Here is a 23,603-nt window from a genome sequence, read left to right as displayed (position 1 = left end):
CTCTAAGGGTGTGAAAGGGATAGTAGATGGAATGGATGGGCTCCTTTTACTAAGCCGCGTCAGCGGTTTTAGCGCACACATTTTAGCGTGCGCTAAACCCGCGCTACACGGCTAGAACTAACGCCAGCTCAATGCTGGTGTTAAGGTCTAGCGCGGGCGACAATATAGCGTGCGCTATTCCGTGCGTTACAGCCCTAATGCGGTTTAGTAAAAGGAGCCCTTAGTCTTTATCTGCCTTCATTTTTCTATGTTTCATATCTCATCTACACAGTTCATATTTCCACTGGAACCCTTCATGAAAACCCTCCAGCCTTCAGGTACAGTAGCAGCTTTCAGTGATACACAAGTGACAGGTTTACTACCATTGAGACTCTATTCTGTTGGACAGTATATTTAAACTAATTTCAACTTGACTGTTGATGAACATTTAATGCTGCTTTAACCCTTTGTCTCCTGTGTGTTTTGAACACCTGCTACTATTTAAAATTTGCTTGCTGGAACAATCATATACCCAGCAAATAATGTTGCATCTACAAAATTATATTCAAATCACTGAATGGAACTGAACCAAGGTTATTAAATGGAACAAATTAGTCTTGGCTTTTAATAGAAAAAAATGATCCCCCTGTATAAGTGAGTAACATCTTCCAAAATACAGTTTTTCCATGCAGTCTGTTGTTCTTAAAATGTTTCTTAATATGGCCTCTAAAGCACTTATTGTACTAGGTTGGGGGGGGGGGGGGCGGGCGGGTTGGAAACACAGGCAGCAAATAATTTGAGCAGTCCAATAACATAATTGTGTATTAGTTGAGAAATTATTTTACTTTAAAACAGGGTCATCTTATCCATGAGTCATAACCATTGAGACTAATAAAATGAATTGCCTTCGCCCTACTCCCACCAGCAGCATGATCCGGCATCCCTCCCTTCACTTTCTTCCCTCTGCCTACAATTCAGTATCACCTCCTCTTTATCAATGCCCCACACCACTCAACTACCTTAAACTTGCTGTAGAGAGCACCGTTCATGGAAGAAAGTGTTTATGAATAACTTGAAAAAACGTAGGTTGATAAAGCCATGGGACCAGATGGGATCCATCCCAGGATATTGAGGGAGCTCAGAGAGTGTAGAGGTGGCAGATGGGAGAGAGCCATACCCAGCTCAAGGGAGGGCATGGGGAGAGAGAGGCCTTGCCATTAGATCTTGCTTGGAGGAAGACATTGGAAGGAGGGAGAAAGCACCTATGTGGGGAGGGGTTAGAAAGAGGGAGAGACAAGAACATAAGAATTGCCGCTGCTGGGTCAGACCAGTGGTCCATCGTGCCCAGCAGTCTGCTCATGCGGCGGCCCTCTGGTCAAAGACCAGCGTCCTAACTGAGACTAGCCCTACCTGCGTACGTTCTGGTTCAGCAAGAACTTGTCTAACTTTGTCTTGAATCCCTGGAGGGTGTTTTCCTCTATGACAGACTCCAGAAGAGCGTTCCAGTTTTCTATCACTCTCTGGGTGAAGAAGAACTTCATTATGTTCGTCCAGAATCTATTCCCTTTCAATTTTAGAGAGTGCCGTTTTGTTCTCCCTACCTTGGAGAGGCTGAACAACCTGTCCTTATCTACTAAGTCTATTCCCTTCAGTACCTTGAATGTTTCAATCATGTCCTCTCTTTGAGGGAGAAAAGGCCTAGTTTCTCTAATCTTTCATTGAACGGCAACTCCTCCAGCCCCTTACCATCTTAGTCGCTCTTCTCTGGACCCTTTCGAGTAGTACCATGTCCTTCTTTATGTACGGCGACCAGTGATGGACGTAGTACTCCAGATGAGGGCACACCATGGCCCGGTACAGCGGCATGATAACCTTCTCCGATCTGTTCGTGATCCCCTTCTTTATCATTCCTAGCATTCTGTTCGCTCTTTTCACCACTGCCGCATATTGCGCGGACGGCTTCATCGACTTGTCGATCATAACTCCCAAGTCTCTTTCCTGGGAGGTCTCTCCAAGTACCGTCCCAGACATCCTGTATTCGTGCATGAGATTTTTGTTACCTACATGCATCACTTTACACTTATCCACGTTGAACCTCACCTGCCATGTTGATGCCCATTCCTCGAGCATGATTATGTCACGTTGCAGATCTTCGCAATCCCCCTGTGTCTTCACTACTCTGAACTATTTCGTATCGTCCGCAAATTTAATCACCTCACTCGTCGTACCAATGTCCAGATCGTTTATAAAGATGTTGAAGAGCATGGGTCCAAGCACTGAGCCCTGCGGCACCCCACTGGTGATGCTCTTCCAGTCCGAGTATTGTCCATTTACCCCCACTCTCTGTTTCCTATGCTCCAGCCAGTTTTTAATCCATGTGAGTATTTCACGCTCGATACCATGGTTCGCAATTTTCTGAAGTAGTCGGGAACCTTGTCAAACACCTTTTGAAAATCCAGATATACAATGTCGACCGGGTCGCCATTGTCTATCTGTCTGTTTACTCCCTCAAAGAAGTGCAGCAAGTTCGTCAAACACGATCTGCCTTTACTAAAACCGTGCTGACTGGTCCTCATCGGCCTGAGACGGTCAAGGTGATCAATGATGCGGTCCTTTATCAGAGACTCTACCATCTTTCCCGGTACCGAGGTCAGACTCACCGGTCTGTACTTTCCTGGATCTCCCCTCGAACCTTTCTTGAAGATTGGCGTAACATTTGCCACCTTCCAGTCTTCCAGAATCTTTCCAGATTTGATTGACAGATTGGCTATTAGTTGAAGTAGTTCAGCTATGGTCCCTTTCAGTTCCTTGATGACCCTCGGATGGATGCCATCCAGTCCCGGGGATTTAATGCTCTTAAGCCTATCAATCTGCCTACACCTCCTCTAGACTGACCGTCAATCCTGTCAGCTTTCCGTCTTCATTTCCAGCATATAGCCTGATGGATTCCGGTATGCTATGTATATCTTCTTTGGTAAATACAGACGCAAGAAATGTGTTCAGTTTGTCGGCGATTGCTTTGTCCTCCTTTAGCGCTCCCTTTATTCCATGGTCATCCAATGGTCCCACCACTTCCTTCGCGGGTCATTTCCCCTTAATATATCGAAAGAACGGCTTGAAGTTCTTCGCCTCCTTGGCTATTTTTTCCTCGTAGTCTCTTTTGGCCCCTTTTACCGCATTATAGCAACGGATCCCAGAAGGACAACCAATAATGGGGAAACAAGCTGAGGAGGAAACAGATACACCACACGAGGAGGATGACCGAGACGAGGCTTGGAGACTAGCAACTTACGAGGGGGACGCCAGGAGTGCCAAACCACGAGGAACACCAGCAAGAAAGGCGAACAATCAGGACTTACATTGCTTGTACACTAACGCTAGAAGCCTAGGGGCTAAAATGGGAGAGCTGGAAGTATTAGCCTGCAAAAAGGGCCTAGATATAATCGGAGTCACAGAAACGTGGTGGACTGATGACAATAAATGGGATGTGGCCTTACCAGGGTTCACAGGAGAGATAGGTCACACAAAAAGGGTGGAGGAATAGCGCTATATATAAAAGATTCCATACCTTCAACTAGGATGGAAACAACAGTAAGGGCGGACGACTTGGAATCATTATGGGTTAAACAACCAGGAGGAGCAGGAACAGACATAAAATTGGGTCTGTACTATCGCCCACCTGGACAATCGTAAGAAATCGACCAGGACCTGGAGGCCGAACTGAGGCAGTTATGCAAAAGCGGAAGCGTGGTGGTGATGGGGGACTTCAACTACCCGGGAATAGACTGGAGCATCGGGCACTCAAGCTGTACGAGGGAGACCAAATTCATGGAAGTCACGAGGGACTGTTTCATGGAACAGCTGGTCACGGAACCAACACGGGGAGATGCCACTCTTGACCTAATCTTCAACGAACTAGGGGGACCCGCTAAGGAGGTGGCGGTACTAGCCCCACTAGGAAACAGCGATCACAACACAATCCAGTACAGGCTAGAAATTGGACTATCAAAGGTGAAAAGAACCACAACGACAGCACTCAACTTCAAAAAAGGGAATTATGATGCCATGAGGAAAATAGTGGGAAGGAAACTCATCGATACCACAAGGAAGATAGAGTCCGTAGAAAAGGCCTAGACTCTACTCAAGGGCACGGTGCACGAAGCACAGAACCTGTGCGTCCCCAAGTTCAGGAAAGGGTGCAAGAAAAATAGAAAAAAAACCCAGTGTGGATAACAAATGCAGTGAAAAAGGCAATAAGCGATAAGAAGGCATCATTCAAACAATGGAAAAAGGACAAGACAGAAGACAACCAAAAGGAGCATAAAAGACACCAAAAGGAGTGTCACCGAGTGGTTAGGAAAGCAAAAAGAGAATATGAAGAAAGACTGGCAGGGGAAGCAACAAACTTCAAATCATTCTTCAGGTATGTCAAGGAGAAGCAACCAGCTAGGGAGGAAGTAGGACCCTTGGATGATGGAGACAGAAAGGGAGTGGTAAAAGAGGTAAAGGAGATAGCGGACAGGTTAAATGAGTTCTTCACGTCGGTTTTCACAATGGAGGACACAACCAATATTCCGGAACCCGAGGAGATCGGAAAAGGAGATCAGGATGAAAATCTGGTCCAACTAGAGGTGAGCAAGACGGATGTCCTCAGGCAGATAGACAGGCTAAAGTGCGACAAATCGCCAGGTCCGGACGGCATTCACCCAAGGGTACTCAAGGAACTAAGGAACGAAATAGCTGAGCCACTTCGACAAATATGCAACCTATCCCTAAAAACTGGAGAGATCCCAGAGAACTGGAAAATAGCAAATGTCACGCCCATCTTCAAGAAAGGCTCAAGGTGAGACCCAGGAAACTACAGGCCGGTGAGCTTGACCTCGGTCCCTGGAAAGATGATGGAAGCGCTGATTAAAGACAGCATTTGGGAACACATCGAAAAAAATGGGCAGCTAAAGTCGAGCCAACATGGCTTCTGCAAGGGCAGGTCATGCCTCACGAATTTATTATACTTCTTTGAGGGGGTAAACAGCCAGGTGGATAGAGGGGAATCCATAGACATCATTTACCTTGACTTCCAAAAAGCCTTCGACAAGGTATCACACGAAAGACTGCTAAGGAAGCTATGGAACCACGGGGTGCAAGGGGAGGTCCACCGATGGATCAAAAACTGGCTGGCGGACAGGAAACAGAGGGTTGGAGTAAAGGGCCATTACTCAGATTGGCAAAGGGTCACGAGCGGAGTTCCACAGGGGTCGGTGCTGGGTCCGCTCCTGTTCAATATATTTATTAACGACCTGGAGGCGGGAACAAAATGTGAGGTTATTAAATTTGCGGATGACACTAAATTATACAGCAGGGTCATAACCATGGAGGACTGCGAAGACCTCCAAAAAGATCTGACAACGCTGGAAGAGTGGGCCAAAAAGTGGCAAATGAGCTTGAACATAGGGAAATGCAAGGTCATGCATATTGGGAAAAAGAACCCGATGTTCACTTATAAAATGGGGGGATCACAGCTAGGGGTGAGCAACCTTGAAAGAGACCTGGGAGTGATGGTGGACACAACATTGAAGGCGTCGGCGCAGTGCGCCACAGCCTCAAGGAAAGCGAATAAAATGTTGGGTATCATTAAGAAAGGTATCACAACCAGGACGAAGGAAGTCATCCTGCCACTGTATCGTGCAATGGGGCGCCCGCACCTGGAGTACTGTGTCCAGTACTGGTCGCCGTACCTCAAGAAAGACATGGCGGTACTTGAGAGAGTCCAGAGAAGAGCAACTAAGCTAATAAAAGGTATGGGGGACCTCTCATATACTGACAGACTGAAAAAGCTGGGGCTTTTCTCCCTGGAAAAGCGACGACTCAGGGGAGACATGAAAGAAACCTTCAAGATCATGAAGGGCATAAAAAAAGTGGATAGGGACAGATTTTTCAAACTAAGGGGAACCACAGGTACAAGGGGGCACTCGGAGAAATTGAAAGGGGAAAGGTTTAGAACAAACGCCAGGAAGTTCTTTTTCACCCAGAGGGTGGTGGATACATGGAATGCGCTGCCGGAGGATGTGATAGGCAGAAGTACGCTACAGGGCTTCAAAGAAGGTCTGGACAGGTACCTGGAGGACAAAGGGATTGAGGGGTACAGATAGGAGTAGAGGTAAGGTTATAGGGACAGGATTAGAGGTAAATTACAAAATTAGTCAGAGACCACTGTTCAGGCAGTGGGCCTGATGGGCCGCCACGGGAGCGGACCGCTGGGCAGGATGGACCTCTGGTCTGCCCCAGCGGAGGCAACTTCTTATGTTCTTATGGATCCCTTGTTGATACGCGGTATATATAGATTTTGCGCCTCAGTGACTGTGTCACTAAAAAGGGACCAAGCTTGCTCTAGCATTTTTACAGTGCTTATCCTCTTATTAATCTTCTTCCCTACCATGAGTCTCATCCCTTCGTAATTCCCTTTTCGAAAGTTCAGTGCCGTGGCTGTCATTTTGGACCGATGTTTCTCCCCTGCGTCCAGATTGAAGCGGATCATATTGTGATCACTGTTTCCCAGCGTCTCTTCTACTTCTACATCTTGTGTTGGTCCTCGCAGGCCATTTAGAATTATGTCCAGAATTGCATTTCCTCTAGTATTTTCCTTGACAAGTTGTTCCAGGAAGCAATCGTCTACAGCATCCTAGAACTTGGTCTCTCTAGTGCAGCCGAAGGTGCACTAGGTTCCAGTCTATTCCCGGATAGTTGAAATCACCTATGATAACTGCGTTGCCTCCCTTGCAGTTGCGTTTAATCTCATCTGTCATTTCTCCATCAATTTCTTTGGACTGCCCTGGGGGTCGGACAGAGAGAGCGAGATCGAGAGATAGAAAAGCACCTGCAGGGGAGGTGATTGGAAGGAGGAAGAGAGAGAGACATAGAGACAGAAGCAGCCGTGGGGGAGAGGGCTGGTTAGAAGGAGAGAGAGAAGCATCTATGGCAAGGGGGTATGGAAAGATGCTACCACAGGGAGCTTTTGGGGAATAGAGGGTGAAGAGAGAGAGGCAGATGCTGGGATAGGAGGGGGGAGATTATAAAAGATTGGATCCAGGGAGAGGGATGCAATATTTTGGGGAGGGGACAGAGGAGAGAAGAGAGAGGGTGGGGTGAGGGTACAGGAGAAAAGGAAAAGAAGCTGGATTGGGGAGGGGGTCAGAACATGGAGACAGGGGAAGGGATAGGGATAGGGACAGATACTGAACATGAGGGGAACAGGCAAGACTGATACCCTGGAGGGGAGATTCCTGGAGAAGACAGGACAGAAATGGACTCAGAGGGAATGGTGGACATGGAGAGATAAAAAGTCAAATAGACAGGAGATATTGGAAAGCAGAAGGATAGGACTGGAGGGACGGAGCAGAAGGTGGATGGGGTGGGGTGGGGAGGTGAATGGGGAGAGTAAAGTAATAGAACAGATGGTGGTTGGGGCTGAGGGGTATGGGTGGGAGAAGGGGAATAGAATAGAAACTGGATGGGATTACAGGTAAGGGGAAGAAAGGAAGTAAAGCAGAAGATGACCAAAGGGTAGAGAAGGAGTGCAGATCAGATGAATATGACTAGGGGCTGGGCTGGGGTGAGCACAGAGCAAAAGATGACTAGGACTTAGTTATTGAATGGGAGAGTATTGGAGAATAGAGCAGGGAATTATGGATAGGAGATATGGAGTGGGAATTTCAAGGGGATAGCGAGGTCTTGGCAGTTTTAGGTATAAGTGGGGATATATTGATGGGTTGGGAGAATGAGTGAGGGTGTGAAATGAAGGATATGAGAAGGTCAAGAAAAGAGGATAACATGGGGAAAGCGGACATAATGCAAATGACAGAGGAGGTGAGGCATTGAAAAGTTATGGGGGTACTGGGGAGGGCTATGGTGAAGAAAGGGATAGGTCTCTGAGTTAGGGTGGAAGTGGGATTAGAAGATGGTCCAGGAAGAGAGGTTATTGGGCATGGAGTATAGGACAAGAGATATAAGAATGTCCTTATAGGCAAGGGATGGAAATTGAGACTGATAGGGTAATGAGATGTACTGGAGGGTAGATGAGGGCTAAAAGGGTACAGAGATTGGGAAGGGGGACTAAGGAAATGGGTGGAAGGTGGGGATGGGACTGGTGGGAGGCAGGGCTGGTGAGGCAGGATCATGATGGGGTGGGGTAGGGGGGGTCACATAACCAAAAGTTGGTCCAGGGTGCTACAGCCTATTGAGCTGGCCCTAGTTACATCTAAAAAATGGCCTGTTGTAAACATGATTACAAGCAAAACCATCCAGAGCAACTGGTCAAGGAAAATCAGGAAATTTCTTACCAACCCAGAGCAGGAGGGACCAGAGCATTCTAGAACATGTAAAACAAATGAAAAAAAAGCCCACATACATAACTCTGAATTCAAGGTTTTACAAAGGTACATAGAGGTTATATTTTTAATATACTCAGTGTATTTCTACATCAACGACCAACAATATAAAGTACATAATAACATGACAGAGGAGAGCAGGGCCCATTATCATTTCATGGGTACATGAACTGTTGGCATGACTGTGTTGGAACAGCTGATTCAAAGCAGCTGACATAGAGCAGAACTTCTTGTTGCAAGTATTTTCAGGGAACAGGACTTCTGTATGTCCAAATACTTGTAAGAAAAAGTCCTCTAATTCTCCTCCTGACAGGTACACACCTTCTGAGGCTTTTCAGGGGGGGGAGGCTCTCATCCGCAATGGCTCCCACCTATACTGAACTTCAGTTGGAGCATAGGGCAGCCTACCTGAGGTTTTTAGGCAGAAAGGAGAAGTGGACTAGCCATGGTGCTGTCTGTGAGGGAGGACTTCCAGGATCCACCTGGATCTGCCAGGATCCAGCAGTCCTCACTCCAAGAAGGGCTCCCATCCCCACCAATAAGGCTGGAAACCCCAATATCCAGCACTCTTTCCCCACCAGAAGCACAGAATCTTCCAGGATCCAACAGGATATGCCAGGATCTAAGAGTCTTCACCTCAAGAAGGGCTGTATCTGCCTGGATTCAGCTTCCATCCCACATGTAAGGCTGGACATACCTATATCCAGCGCTCGATCCCCTCCAAAAGCACAGGATCTTCCATGACATGCCAGGATCCAGCAGTCCTTACCTCAAGAAGGGCTGTATCTGCATGGATACAGAGGGGATGAAAGTTTTCTTTTTTTGCTCTCAAGTATCTTTATTAAAATGTGTTGAAAAATAAAATACATAAACAACAGGTTGTCTAGCATGTCACTTTTTTTCACCTTACTAGTTAATTATTACACTATGTTATTCCCCTTCTCTCTTACCCCTCCCTCCTCCCGTGCAACAGATTCCTCTCCTTCCCCCGTTCCTTCTTCCTGGGAATCCCTCCCCCCACCCCAGCTTCTGTCATTTTGCAGGGAGTCCTGCTGACCTGCTCATTCCTTCTCATTATTTTATTTCCAGCATTTCCTCCCTCCCTCCTTCCTTCCTTATCTCCAGCATGTCTGTCGTTCATTCAGCACATGTAATTTACAGTATGTCACTCCTTCTTCTCCAGCCCCCTTGATCTTCAGAATGTGTCTTCTCCCAGTTACACCCATTTTGTACATCATCTCTCTCCTTCCACTGCCCCCTACCCTTCCCACCACTTTGTCTACTATTTATTTATTTCCTCCTTCCTGGAAAATGTTTCTTATTTTGTGCCTCTTTCACTCCTCCCTCTCACCCTGTGCAGGAGCTTTGTCAATCACCCCTACTAGTGCTGCCCGATTTGCGATTTGAATCGATTCATTTCGGGTGAATCGATTCAAATCAATTTGTTTTTGTAAAAAAATCAAACTCATCGATTTGTCAGCCCCCTTGCTAGAGACCCGTTCGGGCTTTCCCTCTGCCACCAGAATCCTTCCATCTAATGTAACTTCCGGTTTTGCGAAACCGAAAGTTACATCAGAAGCAAGGACTCTGATGGCATAGGGAAAGCCGAGTGGACCTCTGCGTGCAGAACGGTGGCAAGTTGATTTTTAATTGGTTGGTTGGCAGCAGATGCCCACGCCTCATCTTCCCACATGCACGCTCGTGCTTCCCCCGCAGCCCGGCAAACACCCCCGATCCGCTACCTGCATGCACAGCTCTTGCTGCTGCTGCTCAGTGGTGCGCGCCTGCTCTCCCGGGTCCTACCAGTGGCTGGCCTTTCATCGGCCACATGATGGCCAGAGCTCCGTGCACCTGCGAGCGTCGGATAACGTGGTGGCGCATGGGGGCTCCCGAGGAGCAGTGTGAGCGCATTGGAAGTGCTGCAGTGCAGAGACGCTTCTCACTCGGCTTTTGCAAGGCCACATTTTCTGCAGCTCACAGGAAAAGTGTCCACTGTGTGAAGGGTCCGGAGCTCTTGGTAGGTGCCACAATGCACGAGTGTTGCCCTCTGCCAGCCAAATACTGTTGGGAGTCAGAGCTGGGGGGAGAGGGGAGATGGACTTGGAGTTGGTGGACTGGAGAAGGAGAGATGCGGAGAAGATGGAGGTGGGAATATGGATGGTGGAGATGGACTTGGGGGAGATCATGGAGAAGGGGGATGGACTTGGGGAGGGAGAGATGAACTTGGGGAAGAGGGGAAATGGGGGGGAGGGATAGAAGAAATAATGGATCTAAAAACAGGAGAGGGAGAGAGATGGTGGACAATGGGATTTAGGGAGGGAAGGAACAGAAAGGGAGAGAAGTTGTACACAAGGGATGGTGTGTGTGTGTGTGGGGGGGGTAGAGATACTGGATAGGAGGGTAGTTGGGAAGAGAAAGGGAGTTGGTGGAACCTAGGGTGGTGGGGAAGGAAGGAGAGATGCTGGATGAAAGGGTAGTTGAGAAAAGGTGGATCTGGAGATAGAGATGAAAAAAAGGAAAGATGCCAGACTTCCGGGGGAGGGAAGGGAAACAGAAGGGGAGGACAGAGATAGAAGATGGATGGTTAGTACGAAGAAAGAAGGAAACCCTGGCAAGCGAGTTATCAGAAGACAACCAGAGCTGACCAACAAGATCTGAATAATGACCAAACAACAAAAGGTAGAAAAAATAATTTTATTTTCTATTTTGTGATTACAATATGTCGGATTTGAAATGTGTATCCTGCCAGAGGTTGTGTTAGACCTTGAATGTGAGCTAGGTTTTAACAGAGAGAGGAAAAGTCTTTTTTGCTTATTTTGTTTACAGCGCCAGTGTGGGTAGGAGAGGGCAAAGGGAGTGAAGAGGCTATAAAATAAACCTACCAGGATGTTTGAAAAAAACACCCATTTGGGCAGGAAAATCGAATCGAAAAATCGATTCAATAGGCTGAATTGAATCTAAATATTATTTCCCTGAATCGGGCAGCACTAACCCCTACCCTTCCTTCACCTCTCTCTAGTTGCAACAGCCTCTGTCTTGATCGCCCCTCTCTGGATATCACTCTGCAGGGATTCCCCATGCTAAGGTGTTTAGACCTCTGCTGGTCCTGCCCACACAGGAAATGAACTGCACATCACAGGGGGCGGGACTCAGCAGAGAAGGACCGAAGGTGTCCGCGTGGAGGTCTCCTCGCGTAAGCAGCAGCGGCAGGCAGTAGGACATAGGGCTTCTTGTTTTAAGGTGGTCTTGGAAAATCTGGAAGATCCTGCTGTATCCTGACAATCTTGCCTTTACCCAGTCCCGTCTGCAGGGTGAATGCTGTATATTTTGTTATGCCCCGTGCGAATAGGAACCTTTTCTTCACTGTGTTTCTCATTTTTTGACTTTTCTGTGCGGGGATACAAATAGTAAGGCACGTTGCTACCTTATGTTAGCTGCTGATTACAGTTAGTTTTCGGTGTTCTGATATTGCAGACACTTCCTTGTTTGTCCTGCAGTAACTTTTCTCTGAGGCTGACAGTAGCAATGGCGGCTGCAGCAGGCAGAGGGGGTCCGGGGTACTTGTCTCGCCTCCTCCTCTCTTGCCTCTCGTATTACTTGACGCTGCCCCCCGCCTGCCCGCAGCCCTCTCCTCCGCCGCCTCACATCATCTTCATCCTGGCTGATGACCTGGGGTGGAACGATGTGGGGTTTCACGGCTCCGAGATTAAAACCCCCAATCTGGATAATCTCTCAGCCCAGGGAGTCCGCCTCGAGAACTACTACACGCAGTCCGTGTGCACGCCGTCCCGGAGCCAACTGATGACCGGCCGGTACCAGGTAGGTGCAAAACCGAAGTGCTGATCATTTCTGCCAGCTGACTGACAGCACAGATCAGCGTGCAAAAATTATGTATAACTCTTTTCCCTCTTATTCAATATAAATTCTCTACCTGCACCGATGTAGTTTCAACCAAGGCTTGAAGAGCTGAGTAAAACGAAACGTTTCGTATTCTGTAGTGGCACAAAAGGAAACAGAAGTCAAGTTTTATATTAGATGTTGTTTTCATGAGCACGTGATTTGTGCTGGACAGTAATGTCATGTGGCTGATGCCTGAGAAGACATTTTAACTATGGGCAGAAAAATAGAATTAGAGCCAATGGTGGTATAAACTGAAGTTTGTGTAATTAATGGCTTTATTGACACTTGATATTCCGCATTTTCCAGCAGATGGATTAATGTGGTGTAGAATAAGAAAATATCTTCAACAAAAGGAACTTCAAAAACGTGAAAAGACAGGGCAAGCACTCATACAATATGTGATGATCTTAAGGTGACCAAACAGGTTGAAAAGGCAGCAGCAAAAGCTATAAAGATGCAATGGTGCAAAGGGAGAGGTATGGCTAGTAGGAAAAAGGAGGTACTAATGCCCCTATCAAATGAGTCCTCATTTAGAATATTATGTACAGTTCTGGAGATCACACCTTCAAAAAGATATAAACAGGATGGAGTCCAGAGGAAGGATACTAAAATGGTGCGTGGTCTTCGTCATAAGGCATATGGGGACAGACTTAAAGATCTCAATCTGTATGCTTTGGAGGAAAGGCAGGAGAGGGGAGATATGATAGAGACGTTTAAATACCTACATGATGTAAATGCACACGAGTTGAGTCTCTTTCATTTGAAAGGAAGCTGTGGACTGAGAGGGCATAGGATGAAGTCTCACCAAAGTCTTAAGAAGGCTGCTTAAGAAGATATGGAACCACGGGGTGCAAGGGGAGGTCCACTGATGGATTAAAAACTGGCTGGCAAACAGGAAGCAGAGGGTTGGCGTAAAGGGCCATTACTCAGACTGGAAAGGGGTCACGAGCGGAGTTCCGCAGGGGTTGGTGCTAGGACCGCTCCTGTTCAATATCTACATAAACGACCTAGAGGTGGGAACCAAGTGTGAGGTCATTAAATTTGCAGATGACACCAAACTATACAGCAGGGCTCAAACCAGGGAAGACTGCGAAGATCTCCAAAAGGATCTAACGCAGCTGGAAAAGTGGGCCGAAAAATGGCAAATGAGCTTCAACATAGGGAAATGCAAGGTCATGCACGTGGGGAAAAAGAACCCGATGTTCACATACAAAATGGGGGGAACACCACTAGGGGTCAGCAACCTGGAGAGAGACCTGGGAGTGATGGTAGACGTAACACTGAAGGCATCGGCGCAGTGCGCCACAGCCTCAAAGAAAGCAAACAGAATGTTGGGTATCATTAAGAAGGGTATTACTACCAGGACGAAGGAAGTCATCATGCCGCTGTATCGTGCAATGGTGTGGCCGCATCTGGAGTACTGTGTCCAGTACTGGTTGCCGTACCTCAAGAAGGACATGGCAGTACTTGAGGGAGTACAGAGAAGAGCAACTAAACTGATAAAGGGAATGGAAAATCTCCCATATACCGACAGATTGAAGCAGTTGGGACTTTTCTCCCTGGAAAAGCAGAGACTTAGAGGAGACATGATAGAAACCTTCAAGATCCTGAAGGGCATAGAAAAAGTAGACAGGGACAGATTTTTCAAATTGTGGGGCATCACAAGTACAAGGGGGCACTCGGAGAAATTGAAAGGGGACAGGTTTAGAACAAACGCTAGGAAGTTCTTTTTCACTCAGAGGGTGGTGGATACATGGAACGCGCTTCCAGAGGCTGTTGTAGACAAGAAAACATTAAATGGTTTCAAAGAAGGTTTGGATAGATTCCTAGAAGAAAAAGGGATTGAAGGGTATAGATAGGTATAGACCACTACTCAGGCAATGGGCCTGATGGGCCGCCGCGGGAGCGGACCGCTGGGCAGGATGGACCTATGGTCTGCCTCAGCGGAGGCAACTTCTTATGTTCTTATGTCTTATACAGGGGCATCAATACCTCCTTTTTCCTACTGACCATACTTCTCCCTATGCAACCTAGCATCCTTCTAGCTTTTGCTGTCACCTTTCCAACCTGTTTGGCCACCTTAAGATCATGACATACAATCACACCCAAGTCCCGCTCTTCTGTCGTGCACATAAGTTCTTCATATTTTTACAGAAAGGGTGGGATAGTCTCCTGGTAGAGGTGGTAGAAGCAAAGACTATTTGACTCATTTTCAAAAAAGATAGACATCCAAAAGAAAGCATAAACCAGCACTTGGATGTCTTACTAGTCAAAACGTCCAAGTAGGTATTCTCAAATCAGACTTTCTAGATGTCTTTCTGGTTGTTTTGTTTCCAGTGCATCCAAATCTTAAGGGGGCAGGTTAGACATGTGTTTTGGGTGGGCTTAGGTTCTTGGATGATCGTCAGGCATGATCAAACCTTTAACAAAAGGTCCTGAGCTTTTTTTTAGACATTTGGAGCTAGACCTATTTTAAAAGCATCTAAATGCTAAAAAGGTACCTAAACTGACCAGATGACCACTGGAGGGATTAAGTCATGCCCCCCCTTACTATCCCCCAGTGGTCTCTGACCCCCTCTCATCACCCAAAGATGTAAACAAATACCCCATACCCCAGTACATTGTAGCCTATATTAGGAGAAGGTGCTGAAAAGTTCTCAGCCCCAGCAGCTTCAGATGTTAACACAGACATTTGAGCCCACAGAGCAGTGGGGCATTCTTAAGAGAGAGATGGTAGACAGTGAAAAAGAAACAAATGTTGGATATGACAGTGGAAGGTAGAAAAAAATAATTGCATTTTCTATTTTGTGATTTCAATATGTCAGATTTGAAATGTATATCCTGACAGAGCTGGTGTTAGACAGTGAGTGCAAGCTAGGACCTAACAGAGCCAGGAAAAGTATTTTGTATTTTGTTTACACCACTGCACTGGTGTGGGGTTGGAGAGGGCAAAGGGGGAAGGGGGTGGTAAGACTACAAATAAACCTGCCAGGACTTTGGAAAAAAATGCCCAATTGGGCAGGAAAAGTGAATCGAATTGAAAAATTGATTCAGTAGGCTGACTCGAATCGAATCGAAAATGCTTTCCCTGAATCGGGCAGCACTAGTATATGCCAGTTGTAGTGTGTAAATTTGAAAAGGGGGTGTGGCCGGGGCCAGTGACATAGGGAGATTGAGTGGCACCCGGGGCGGTGGTGCTCCTCCCCGCCCTCTTCTCCGCCCCTACTCCTTCCCGACTCCCCCCTCCCCCCTTCCCAGCCACATGCGCACCCCCTTCCTTTTTAAGTTTCCTGGTGGGAGCAACATCACAAATTTGCCCGCGTCATATTGGCTAACCCTCTGACGTCTCTTCCTAGGTGTGGGGCCCGGAAGTGACGTCAGACATAGGTGACACCGACGCAGGCAGCAAATTCATAATGCTGCTCACACAGGGAAAATTAAAGTGGTACGAGAGAAGGGAAGAGGCACACGTGCTTGGCAGTGGGGGTCAGGAAGGAGCAAGGGAGGGGGGTGGAGAGGATGACGGGTGCTGGCACTCCTACCAAGACTGCACCCAGGGCAGACCTCCCCTCCCCCTTTACTACACCATTGCTCGGGGAAGATCAGGAGTGTTCCTAAATGTTAAGTGCATTATTATAGAATGTGCCCAATGCACGCACTAGTTAAGTGTAAGTATTTAGGCTTGGTTTTAGTTGGCCTAAATGCCTGCACCTAAATTAGAGAAACATAGAAACATGATAGCAAATAAAGGCCAAATGGTCCATCCAGTCTGCCCATCTGAAGCATCCACTATCTCTTCCTTTCCCTAAGAAATCCCATGTGCCCGTTCCACACTTTCTTGAATTCAAACACATCTTTATCTCCACCACCTGTGCCTGGAGACTATTCCACGCATCTACTACCTCTCCTGTAAAAAAAGAACATCCTTAGATTATTCCTGAGCCTGAATTCAGACACGGTCTTTATCTCCACCACCTCTGCCTGGAGACTATTCTACCCATCTACCATCTCTTCTGTAAAAAAAGAACATCCTTAAATTATTCCTGAACCTATCACCTCTTAAATTCACCTTATGCCCTCTCATTCCAGAGTGGTAAGCTTGATTCTATAAAAGGTACGCGCACCTGGTAGAATGGCACTTAGTACTGCACTAATTGGCACCAGTATATGTGATAAAATGTGATATATAGAATCAGGCCCTAACTGGGTAGCTCCTTGCTCTGTCCAGACTCCATCCCAAACCCTCCCGGCACTGCCTGGATAGTGCTAAAGCCGTGTGACCGGATTTTCTGTCATAGTATCTTAAGTGCCACTGAAAATCCAGGTATGGCCTGATGGGCGAGACTTACTGGGTAGGAGGTGCCATTTTGTACCGTGGGATATATTCTTTCTGATAATGCTGAATATTGCAGTGCAAGTCTAATGCCTTGATAGTTTGATGATATTGCAGCAAGAGACAGAGCTTTAAGTGTAAATGTTTGTAGGCTTTTTTTTTTTTTTTTTGTAATGCTTTAACACCCTCACTGATGTTTGAACTGACTTCCTATTTCAAAGATCCACACAGGTTTGCAGCATGATATCATCTGGCCTTGTCAGCCTAGCTGTGTTCCACTGGAGGAGAAGCTGCTGCCAGAATTGCTGAAAGAAGCAGGCTACGTTACTCATATGGTGGGGAAGTGGCATCTTGGGATGTACAGAAAGGATTGCCTGCCGACACGCAGAGGGTTTGACACTTATTTTGGTAATGTATCTATGAAAATATTTATTTTCTAAAATGTTAAGTAAGTATTTTGGTCTCACTGGCTCAAAGAGAGTAACTTTATAACATTGTATCGAGCGATGGTGCGTCCACATCTGGAATACTGCATTCAGTATTGGTCGCCGCACCTCAAGAAGGACATGGCGGTACTTGAGAGAGTCCAAAGGAGAGCAACGAAACTGGTAAGAGGACTGGAACACTGCCCATACGCCGAGAGGTTGGATAGGCTGGGGCTCTTCTCTCTGGAAAAAAGGAGGCTCAGGGGAGATATGATAGAGACCTTCAAGATCATGAGGGGCATAGAGAGGGTGGATAGGGACAGATTCTTCAGACTGAAGGGGACAACAGGTACGAGGGGGCATGCTGTCAAACAGTTAATACGGAGTTTTTGCAGTTAACTACACATTAATTTTGACACTTACTGCACTTTGGGCTAGATTCACTCCTTCTGATCCTGTACCGATGTACTTAGGTGTTGACTGCGACTTACCCATGAAAGTGACAGTTTTCTCAATACTTACATGCTCAAGGGGCACATAAGTGTGGGCGCCCTGTCACAGAATTGTCCTTTATGAGTTTGACTATCCTGTTTACAAGTTAATCCATTGACTTTAAGAAGATATGCTGTGGCCGTGCATTAGCCCCACAGAAGGAAAATGCTTGTAGATACTGGCAGTTCCATATTTTATGTTAATTTGATTGATTATCCTCTCCCTTCTGGTTATAGGCTATTTGCTTGGTTCTGAAGATTATTTTACCCATCACAGATGTTACTTAATTAAGAATCTGAATGTAACACGATGCGCTCTGGATTTTCGAGATGGAGAAGAGGTTGCAACAGGTTTTAACAACATCTACTCAACAAACATATTTACTCAAAGAGCCATTGACCTCATAACTAAGCACCAGTCAGGAAAGGTACATTTCCTTCATATTTCGTATTTCTATTTCTTTTTTTTTAATGACATATTCTATTCCTTTTCAACAAAAGAAGAGAGTCTGGACTAGCTGCTTATAAGATTCCTTAAGCCTCATTGTACTGTCCTATTATTACCAATACATTTGGTTGTCCAGATAGACCTAAAGGTGGAAAAATTGTGGCAATTGAAGTTTTCCCCATGAATTTGATTGTGCTTGATTTGGACGCCCAATCTTCCAGTTTCCTAAGGTCTGCCTGCAATTTTAACATTGCCTCCTATCCTGTGACTCTTTAATTTTCTCAGGAGCCTCTCATCAGGAACTTTGTCTAAAGCTTTCTGAAAATCTAGATATACTACATCAACTGGCTCACCTTTATCCACATGTGGAACAGAACTCCATTCCTGAACCTGTGGGTAGTCGACCCCTTCTCACGAGAATTCTTGTAGGAGCTTCATTAGCATTCTTTTGCTCCACCTTCTGGGCTAACCTTCAATTCTTCAGTTGTCTTCCTACAAGTGAGAAGGTAGGAGCTTGTCTTTTCTGCTCGTGTTTCTTTTATTTAAATTTGGCCTTTTTGCTAACTTTGCAAGGCTTTTTCAGTGCTGCAGAGGATCCCTCTTGTAGGACAGCTCTGGCTATGGAAGAGCAAAGACTCTGAGGTCTAGAGTCTGCTTCCAAAGGACAGACTGCTTTGTTGTGCACAGTCTGCACCATAAGTTTGGAGCTCAGAGACTGATCCTTTGGCAGCAAGGCTCACCCCAGGTTCATTTGCAGTAGGCTTGAGCACAGGCTGTGTGGCTCTGTGGTGGTTCTGTGGGCTGACTGTGTTCCTCCCTCCATTTGCATGCGTGGGATTTGGTGGGGTTTGAGGTCTCCAGCCAGTTTGTTGGGCCTGAGAGGCATTCAGAAGACACAGGCAGTCTGTATTCCAGGCTTGTTGAGGCAGAGATTCTCCCTGTAAGATGTTTGCAGTTTTCACACTTTTTTAGGTTCTGTGGTTAGAGCTAGGTTCCCCCACTCCTAAAAATCCTAAAATCTCTTATGTTTTAATCCCCAGTGTAATTGCCCTGGCTGATTTATGGTACTAAAACTGCTGCCACAGTGACCATCTTGGATTTCCCAATTTGAAAATTAAAGCCTCTATCTGCCTTAAAACACCTTGATTTTGCTTAAAGACAGGTGTGATAGATTCCTCAGGCCAGGTTACCTTGAATTCATGCTAAGTTTGTGATGGCCATCTGAGGATTGTACATGTTCCATGTGCTGTGTGGCACGTAAGGGGATGTAGTGGGAGCAGCTGACTTAGTCTTCTCTAGTCCCTTGGGGGGTATTAGTTCCCAGATGGTCCAAAGGCCAGGGAAAAAGTCCAGATTTGAGCCAGGAAGCAATGCAAGTGCATCCCCAGTGAAATGCAGCCGTGACACAGCTGTCAAACCCCAGAAAGGCATTCAGGATCATCCGTGAGGCCATCTGGACATCCTGATCAAGAGTTTCCCACTGAACTCATCTAGTCCTTTGGGGAGTATTAGTGCCCAGATGGTCTAAAGGCTATGGAAAAAGTCCAGATTTGAGCTGGGAAGCAGTTCAAGTGCATCCCCAATGAAACGCAACCGTGACGTGGTTATCAAGCCCAGAAAGATGTTCGGGAGCATTCGTGGGGCCATCTGGACATCCTGATCAAGAGTTTCCCCCTGAATTACACCTATCTTCAAAAAAGGATCGAGAGGCGACCCGGGGAACTGCAGACCGGTGAGCTTGACCTCAGTTCCAGGGAAGATGGCCGAATCATTGATCAAGGACAGTATCAATGAGCATATAGAAAAAAATAAACTGATGAGAACAAGCCAGCATGGTTTTTGTAAAGGAAGATCATGCCAAACGAACCTATTGCACTTCTTTGAGGGGATAAGCGAACAGTTGGACAAAGGTGACCCCCATAGACATCGTGTATCTGGATTTCCAAAAAGCCTTCAACAAGGTACCTCATGAGCGACTACTAAGGAAACTGTGAAGCCACGGGGTGGAAGGGGACGTGCACAGATGGATCAAAAATTGGCTGGCTGACAGGAAACAGAGGGTACGGGTAAAGGGACACTACTCTGACTGGAAAGGGGTCACGAGTGGTGTCCCACAGGGGTCAGTACTGGGACCGCTGCTATTCAATATATTCATTAATGACCTGGAAACAGGGATGAAGTGCGAAGTTATAAAATTCTCGGACGACACAAAACTCTCCAGTAGGGTTAGAACTGTTGAGGAATGTAAATAACTACAAAGAAACCTGAACAAACTGAGTGAGTGGGCAAAAAAAATGGCAGATGAGCTTCAATGTAGAGAAATGTAAAGTCTTGCACATAGGGAAAGGGAACCTGATGTATAGCTATATGATGGGAGGGATGGTACAGGGGGAAGGCAACCTAGAAAAGGACTTGGGGGTATTGGTGGATATAACAATGAAGCCGGCGGCACAATGCGCAGCAGCCTCAAAGCAGGCGAACAGAATGTTGGGTATTATCAAAAAAAGCATCACAACCAGAACAAAGGAAGTTATCCTGCCACTGTATCGGATGATGGTGCACCCGCATCTGGAGTACTGTGTCCAATACTGGTCGCCATACCTTAAGAAGGATATGGCGATACTCGAGAGGGTCCAGAGAAGAGCAACAAGGATGATAAAAGGCATGGAAAACCTTTCATATGCTGAAAGGCTAGAGAAGCTGGGGCTCTTTTCCCTGGAAAAGCAGAGACTTAGAGAGGACATGATAGAGACTTATAAGATCATGAAAGGCATAGAGAAGGTGGATAGGGACAGATTCTTTAGATTAGCGGGGATAACAAAAACAAGAGGGCATTCAGGAAAATTGAAAGGAGACAGATTCAGAACAAATGCTAAGAAGTTCTTCACTCAGAGGGTGGTGGATACCTGGAATGCGCTTCCAGAGGAGGTGGTAGGACTGAGTAGGATATTGGGTTTCAAAAAGGGATTGGATGATTTCCTGAAGGAGAAGGGGATTGAAGGGTATAGATAGAGGGTTACTATACAGGATATTAAATGATTAGGGAATAAAAGGTTAAGGTAAAGGATCACTTACAGGTTATGGACCTGGGGGGCTGCCGCGGGAGCGGACTGCTGGGCACGATGGATCCCTGGTCTGACCCGGCAGAGGCAATGCTCATGTTCTTATGAATTCATCAGTATGATGTTTGAAGCTTACACGATTAACAAGGGCTGCATGAAATCCTCGGGGATCCAAGCCCTGCTGGCGCTGGAGGTTCCACCCCCTTCCCCCAGTAGCGCAGTTCCCCAGAAACAGTGCCATGCACAAGACAGGGGATTTCAGTCTGAGGAGAATGATATGAAAAGGACTCCATTTCAATGCCTAAGCTCTCACAGTCAGGGTCCTCTGTAGCAGGAGATGTGTCTTCATCTCTAGAGGGGCTGCATCTGGTGAGGCCCCTGATCTTTGCGAGGACTCAACTGTGTGCAGGCTGTTTAGGTCTTTAGCGCTTATGGAGGTGATCACAGAATTATAGATAGAGACTCTGCCATATAGATAGTTCTCTGCCATACAGTGTTCTCATATGAGCAACACTAAGGCACAGACCTTCTGTTTTCCCTCTTATTAAGACATTATAAAATACTTACGGATCATTGGGATGTCTTGGAAGGGTCATTGGAGGGCTATGGCAAAGCTATATCCAATGGATGCTGAATTTAACCAGCTTTTTGTTTTTCTGAAAGTGGATTCATTGGTTACAAAGCATACATCTCTTCCCAGTGTGGGTGGTGTAGTATTGAAGGATGCCCAGGACTGCAGGGTAGATTTTGTTTACAAAAAGCTCTTTGAGGCCATGGCCTCAGGTATGAAAGCCTCAGGTATGTGTCGTAGTCTTTTATCACAAGGGCTTGCCACTGCAAGTTGTGTCACGATCCAGAGACTATTGTAGGTAGAGATCTCCAGTTTTTAATGTCTGGAGTAAATTATGTGGCTGATGCTCTGTATGACGTATTCAGAATTGTGAGCAAAATGTCTGCTTACTCCTTTTCTGCCTGCAGGATACTATGGATCATACAGTGGGTGGGGGATTACTCCTCTAAGTAAATTACCATTCCAGGGACATTTACTCTTTGGGAAAGGTCTGGATGATCTTATGACCAGCATGCAGGATTATAAATCGAGGGCCTTACCAGTCAGCAGCCCTTAAGGAGTCAGGTTGCGGTAATTTTCAGGCCTTCAGACGATATCGCCAGTTCTGAGGAAACAGAAAGTTGAGGGGGGGGGGGGGCAGGCACCCTCAATCATCAGGCTCCTGCTCCGCCACAACTCCAAAGAAGCAGTTATGATGCTAAGCTGTCAGCCAAAAACTCTGCTTATCAGAGGGAGGTTATAGGCTTATTGGGGAGCGTGAGCAGAGATCACCACAGATTGCTGATTGCTGAACATTATAAGGAAGGGGTACAAGCTTGAGTTCTTTTGTCCCCTCCAGGACCTTTTTTTAGACTCTCTGGCTGGGAGGACAGAAAAAGCAGCCAAACTCAGAGCAACAGTGCAATGATTGCTGGATCTCGAAGCCATTGAGTCCATACCAGAGGAAGACTTGGGCTCTGGTAAATACTTGATATGCTTTATAGAGCACAAGAGAGGCTCATAAGACTGGAGGATGATTCTAGACCTCAAATCATTGAATGTGGCCCTCAAGATACCATGTTTCCAAATAGAGACAGTGTGATTGGTGTTTGCGTTGGTGGTGACGAGGGAATTTCTTACCTCCCTAGATTTGATGGAGGCCTGTCTGTCACATTCCTGTTTATCCAGAGCACAGGAAGTTCTTACGGCTCCATGTGCTGGAGCAGCACTTCCAGTTTTTGGCCTTGCCCTTCAGACTGGCCATGGTGCCACGGACCTTAACCAAGGTAATGGTGGTGGTTGCAGCACATCTGCACGGAGAGGGCACACAAGTCCATCTGTACCTGGACGATTGGCTAATTAGAGCCCAGTCCAAATCTGAGGGCGGACTAGCAGGTCACCGAGTAATTCAACTGCTGCAGAAGCTGAGCTAGGAAATCAACTTTTAGAAAAGCCACCTGGAGATGACTCAGATCTTGGAGTATCTGGGAAAACAAGGTGTTCTTCCCAGAAGCCCGCTGAGAGCTTCTGCATCATATCTGGGAGTTTCGGAGCGACTCTGCTCCAACGGCCTGGCATTATATGTAGGTTCTGGGATCAATAGTTGCAACTATAGACATAGTCCCCTGGGCAAGGGTGCACTCCAGGATACGCTCCTTTCCTGATGGTGCCTGAAGAAGGATGTGCTTCACCAGCAGCTGTCTTGGACAGCAGAAGCTCATCACAGTCTAACCTGTTGGTTGGAACCCCAGTCTCTCACCAAAGGAGTTTCCTCCACATCTCTTCATGAGTGACTCTGATGATAGGCACCAGTCTATACGGCTGGGGGGCACATTGAGATGGACGTCCAGTTGAGGGACGCTGGTCCTTACCCCAGAGGAAGTGGTCAATCAACCATTTGAAACTTTGTGCCATCTGCCTGACATTCCAGGAGTTCAGGAGTATGCTACAGAACAAAGTGTGCAGGTTTTCTTGGAAAATACAATGGCAGTAGCCTTTGTCAATCACCAGGAGGGGCACCAAGAGTGCTAC

At 46.6% G+C, this 23,603-nt stretch overlaps 1 protein-coding gene across 1 annotated transcript in view; it reads left to right on the top strand.

The window, feature by feature from the left end:
- Window positions 1-11,419: 11,419 nt before the first annotated feature.
- The window catches only part of ARSB (arylsulfatase B), a 119,200-nt gene continuing 107,016 nt past the window's right edge, over window positions 11,420-23,603 (top strand). The window contains exons 1-3 of the mRNA XM_033929516.1: window positions 11,420-12,182; window positions 16,818-17,004; window positions 17,750-17,940. Coding sequence (XP_033785407.1) covers window positions 11,889-12,182; window positions 16,818-17,004; window positions 17,750-17,940 — 672 coding nt within the window. The 5' untranslated portion in view covers window positions 11,420-11,888. The remainder of the gene's footprint in view (window positions 12,183-16,817; window positions 17,005-17,749; window positions 17,941-23,603) is intronic.

This window comes from Geotrypetes seraphini, chromosome 1, assembly GCF_902459505.1.
Source record: "Geotrypetes seraphini chromosome 1, aGeoSer1.1, whole genome shotgun sequence".
NCBI lineage: Eukaryota > Metazoa > Chordata > Amphibia > Gymnophiona > Dermophiidae > Geotrypetes > Geotrypetes seraphini.
The sequence above is the reverse complement of the archived record's forward strand: the minus strand, read 5'-3'. Positions and strand labels throughout refer to the sequence as shown.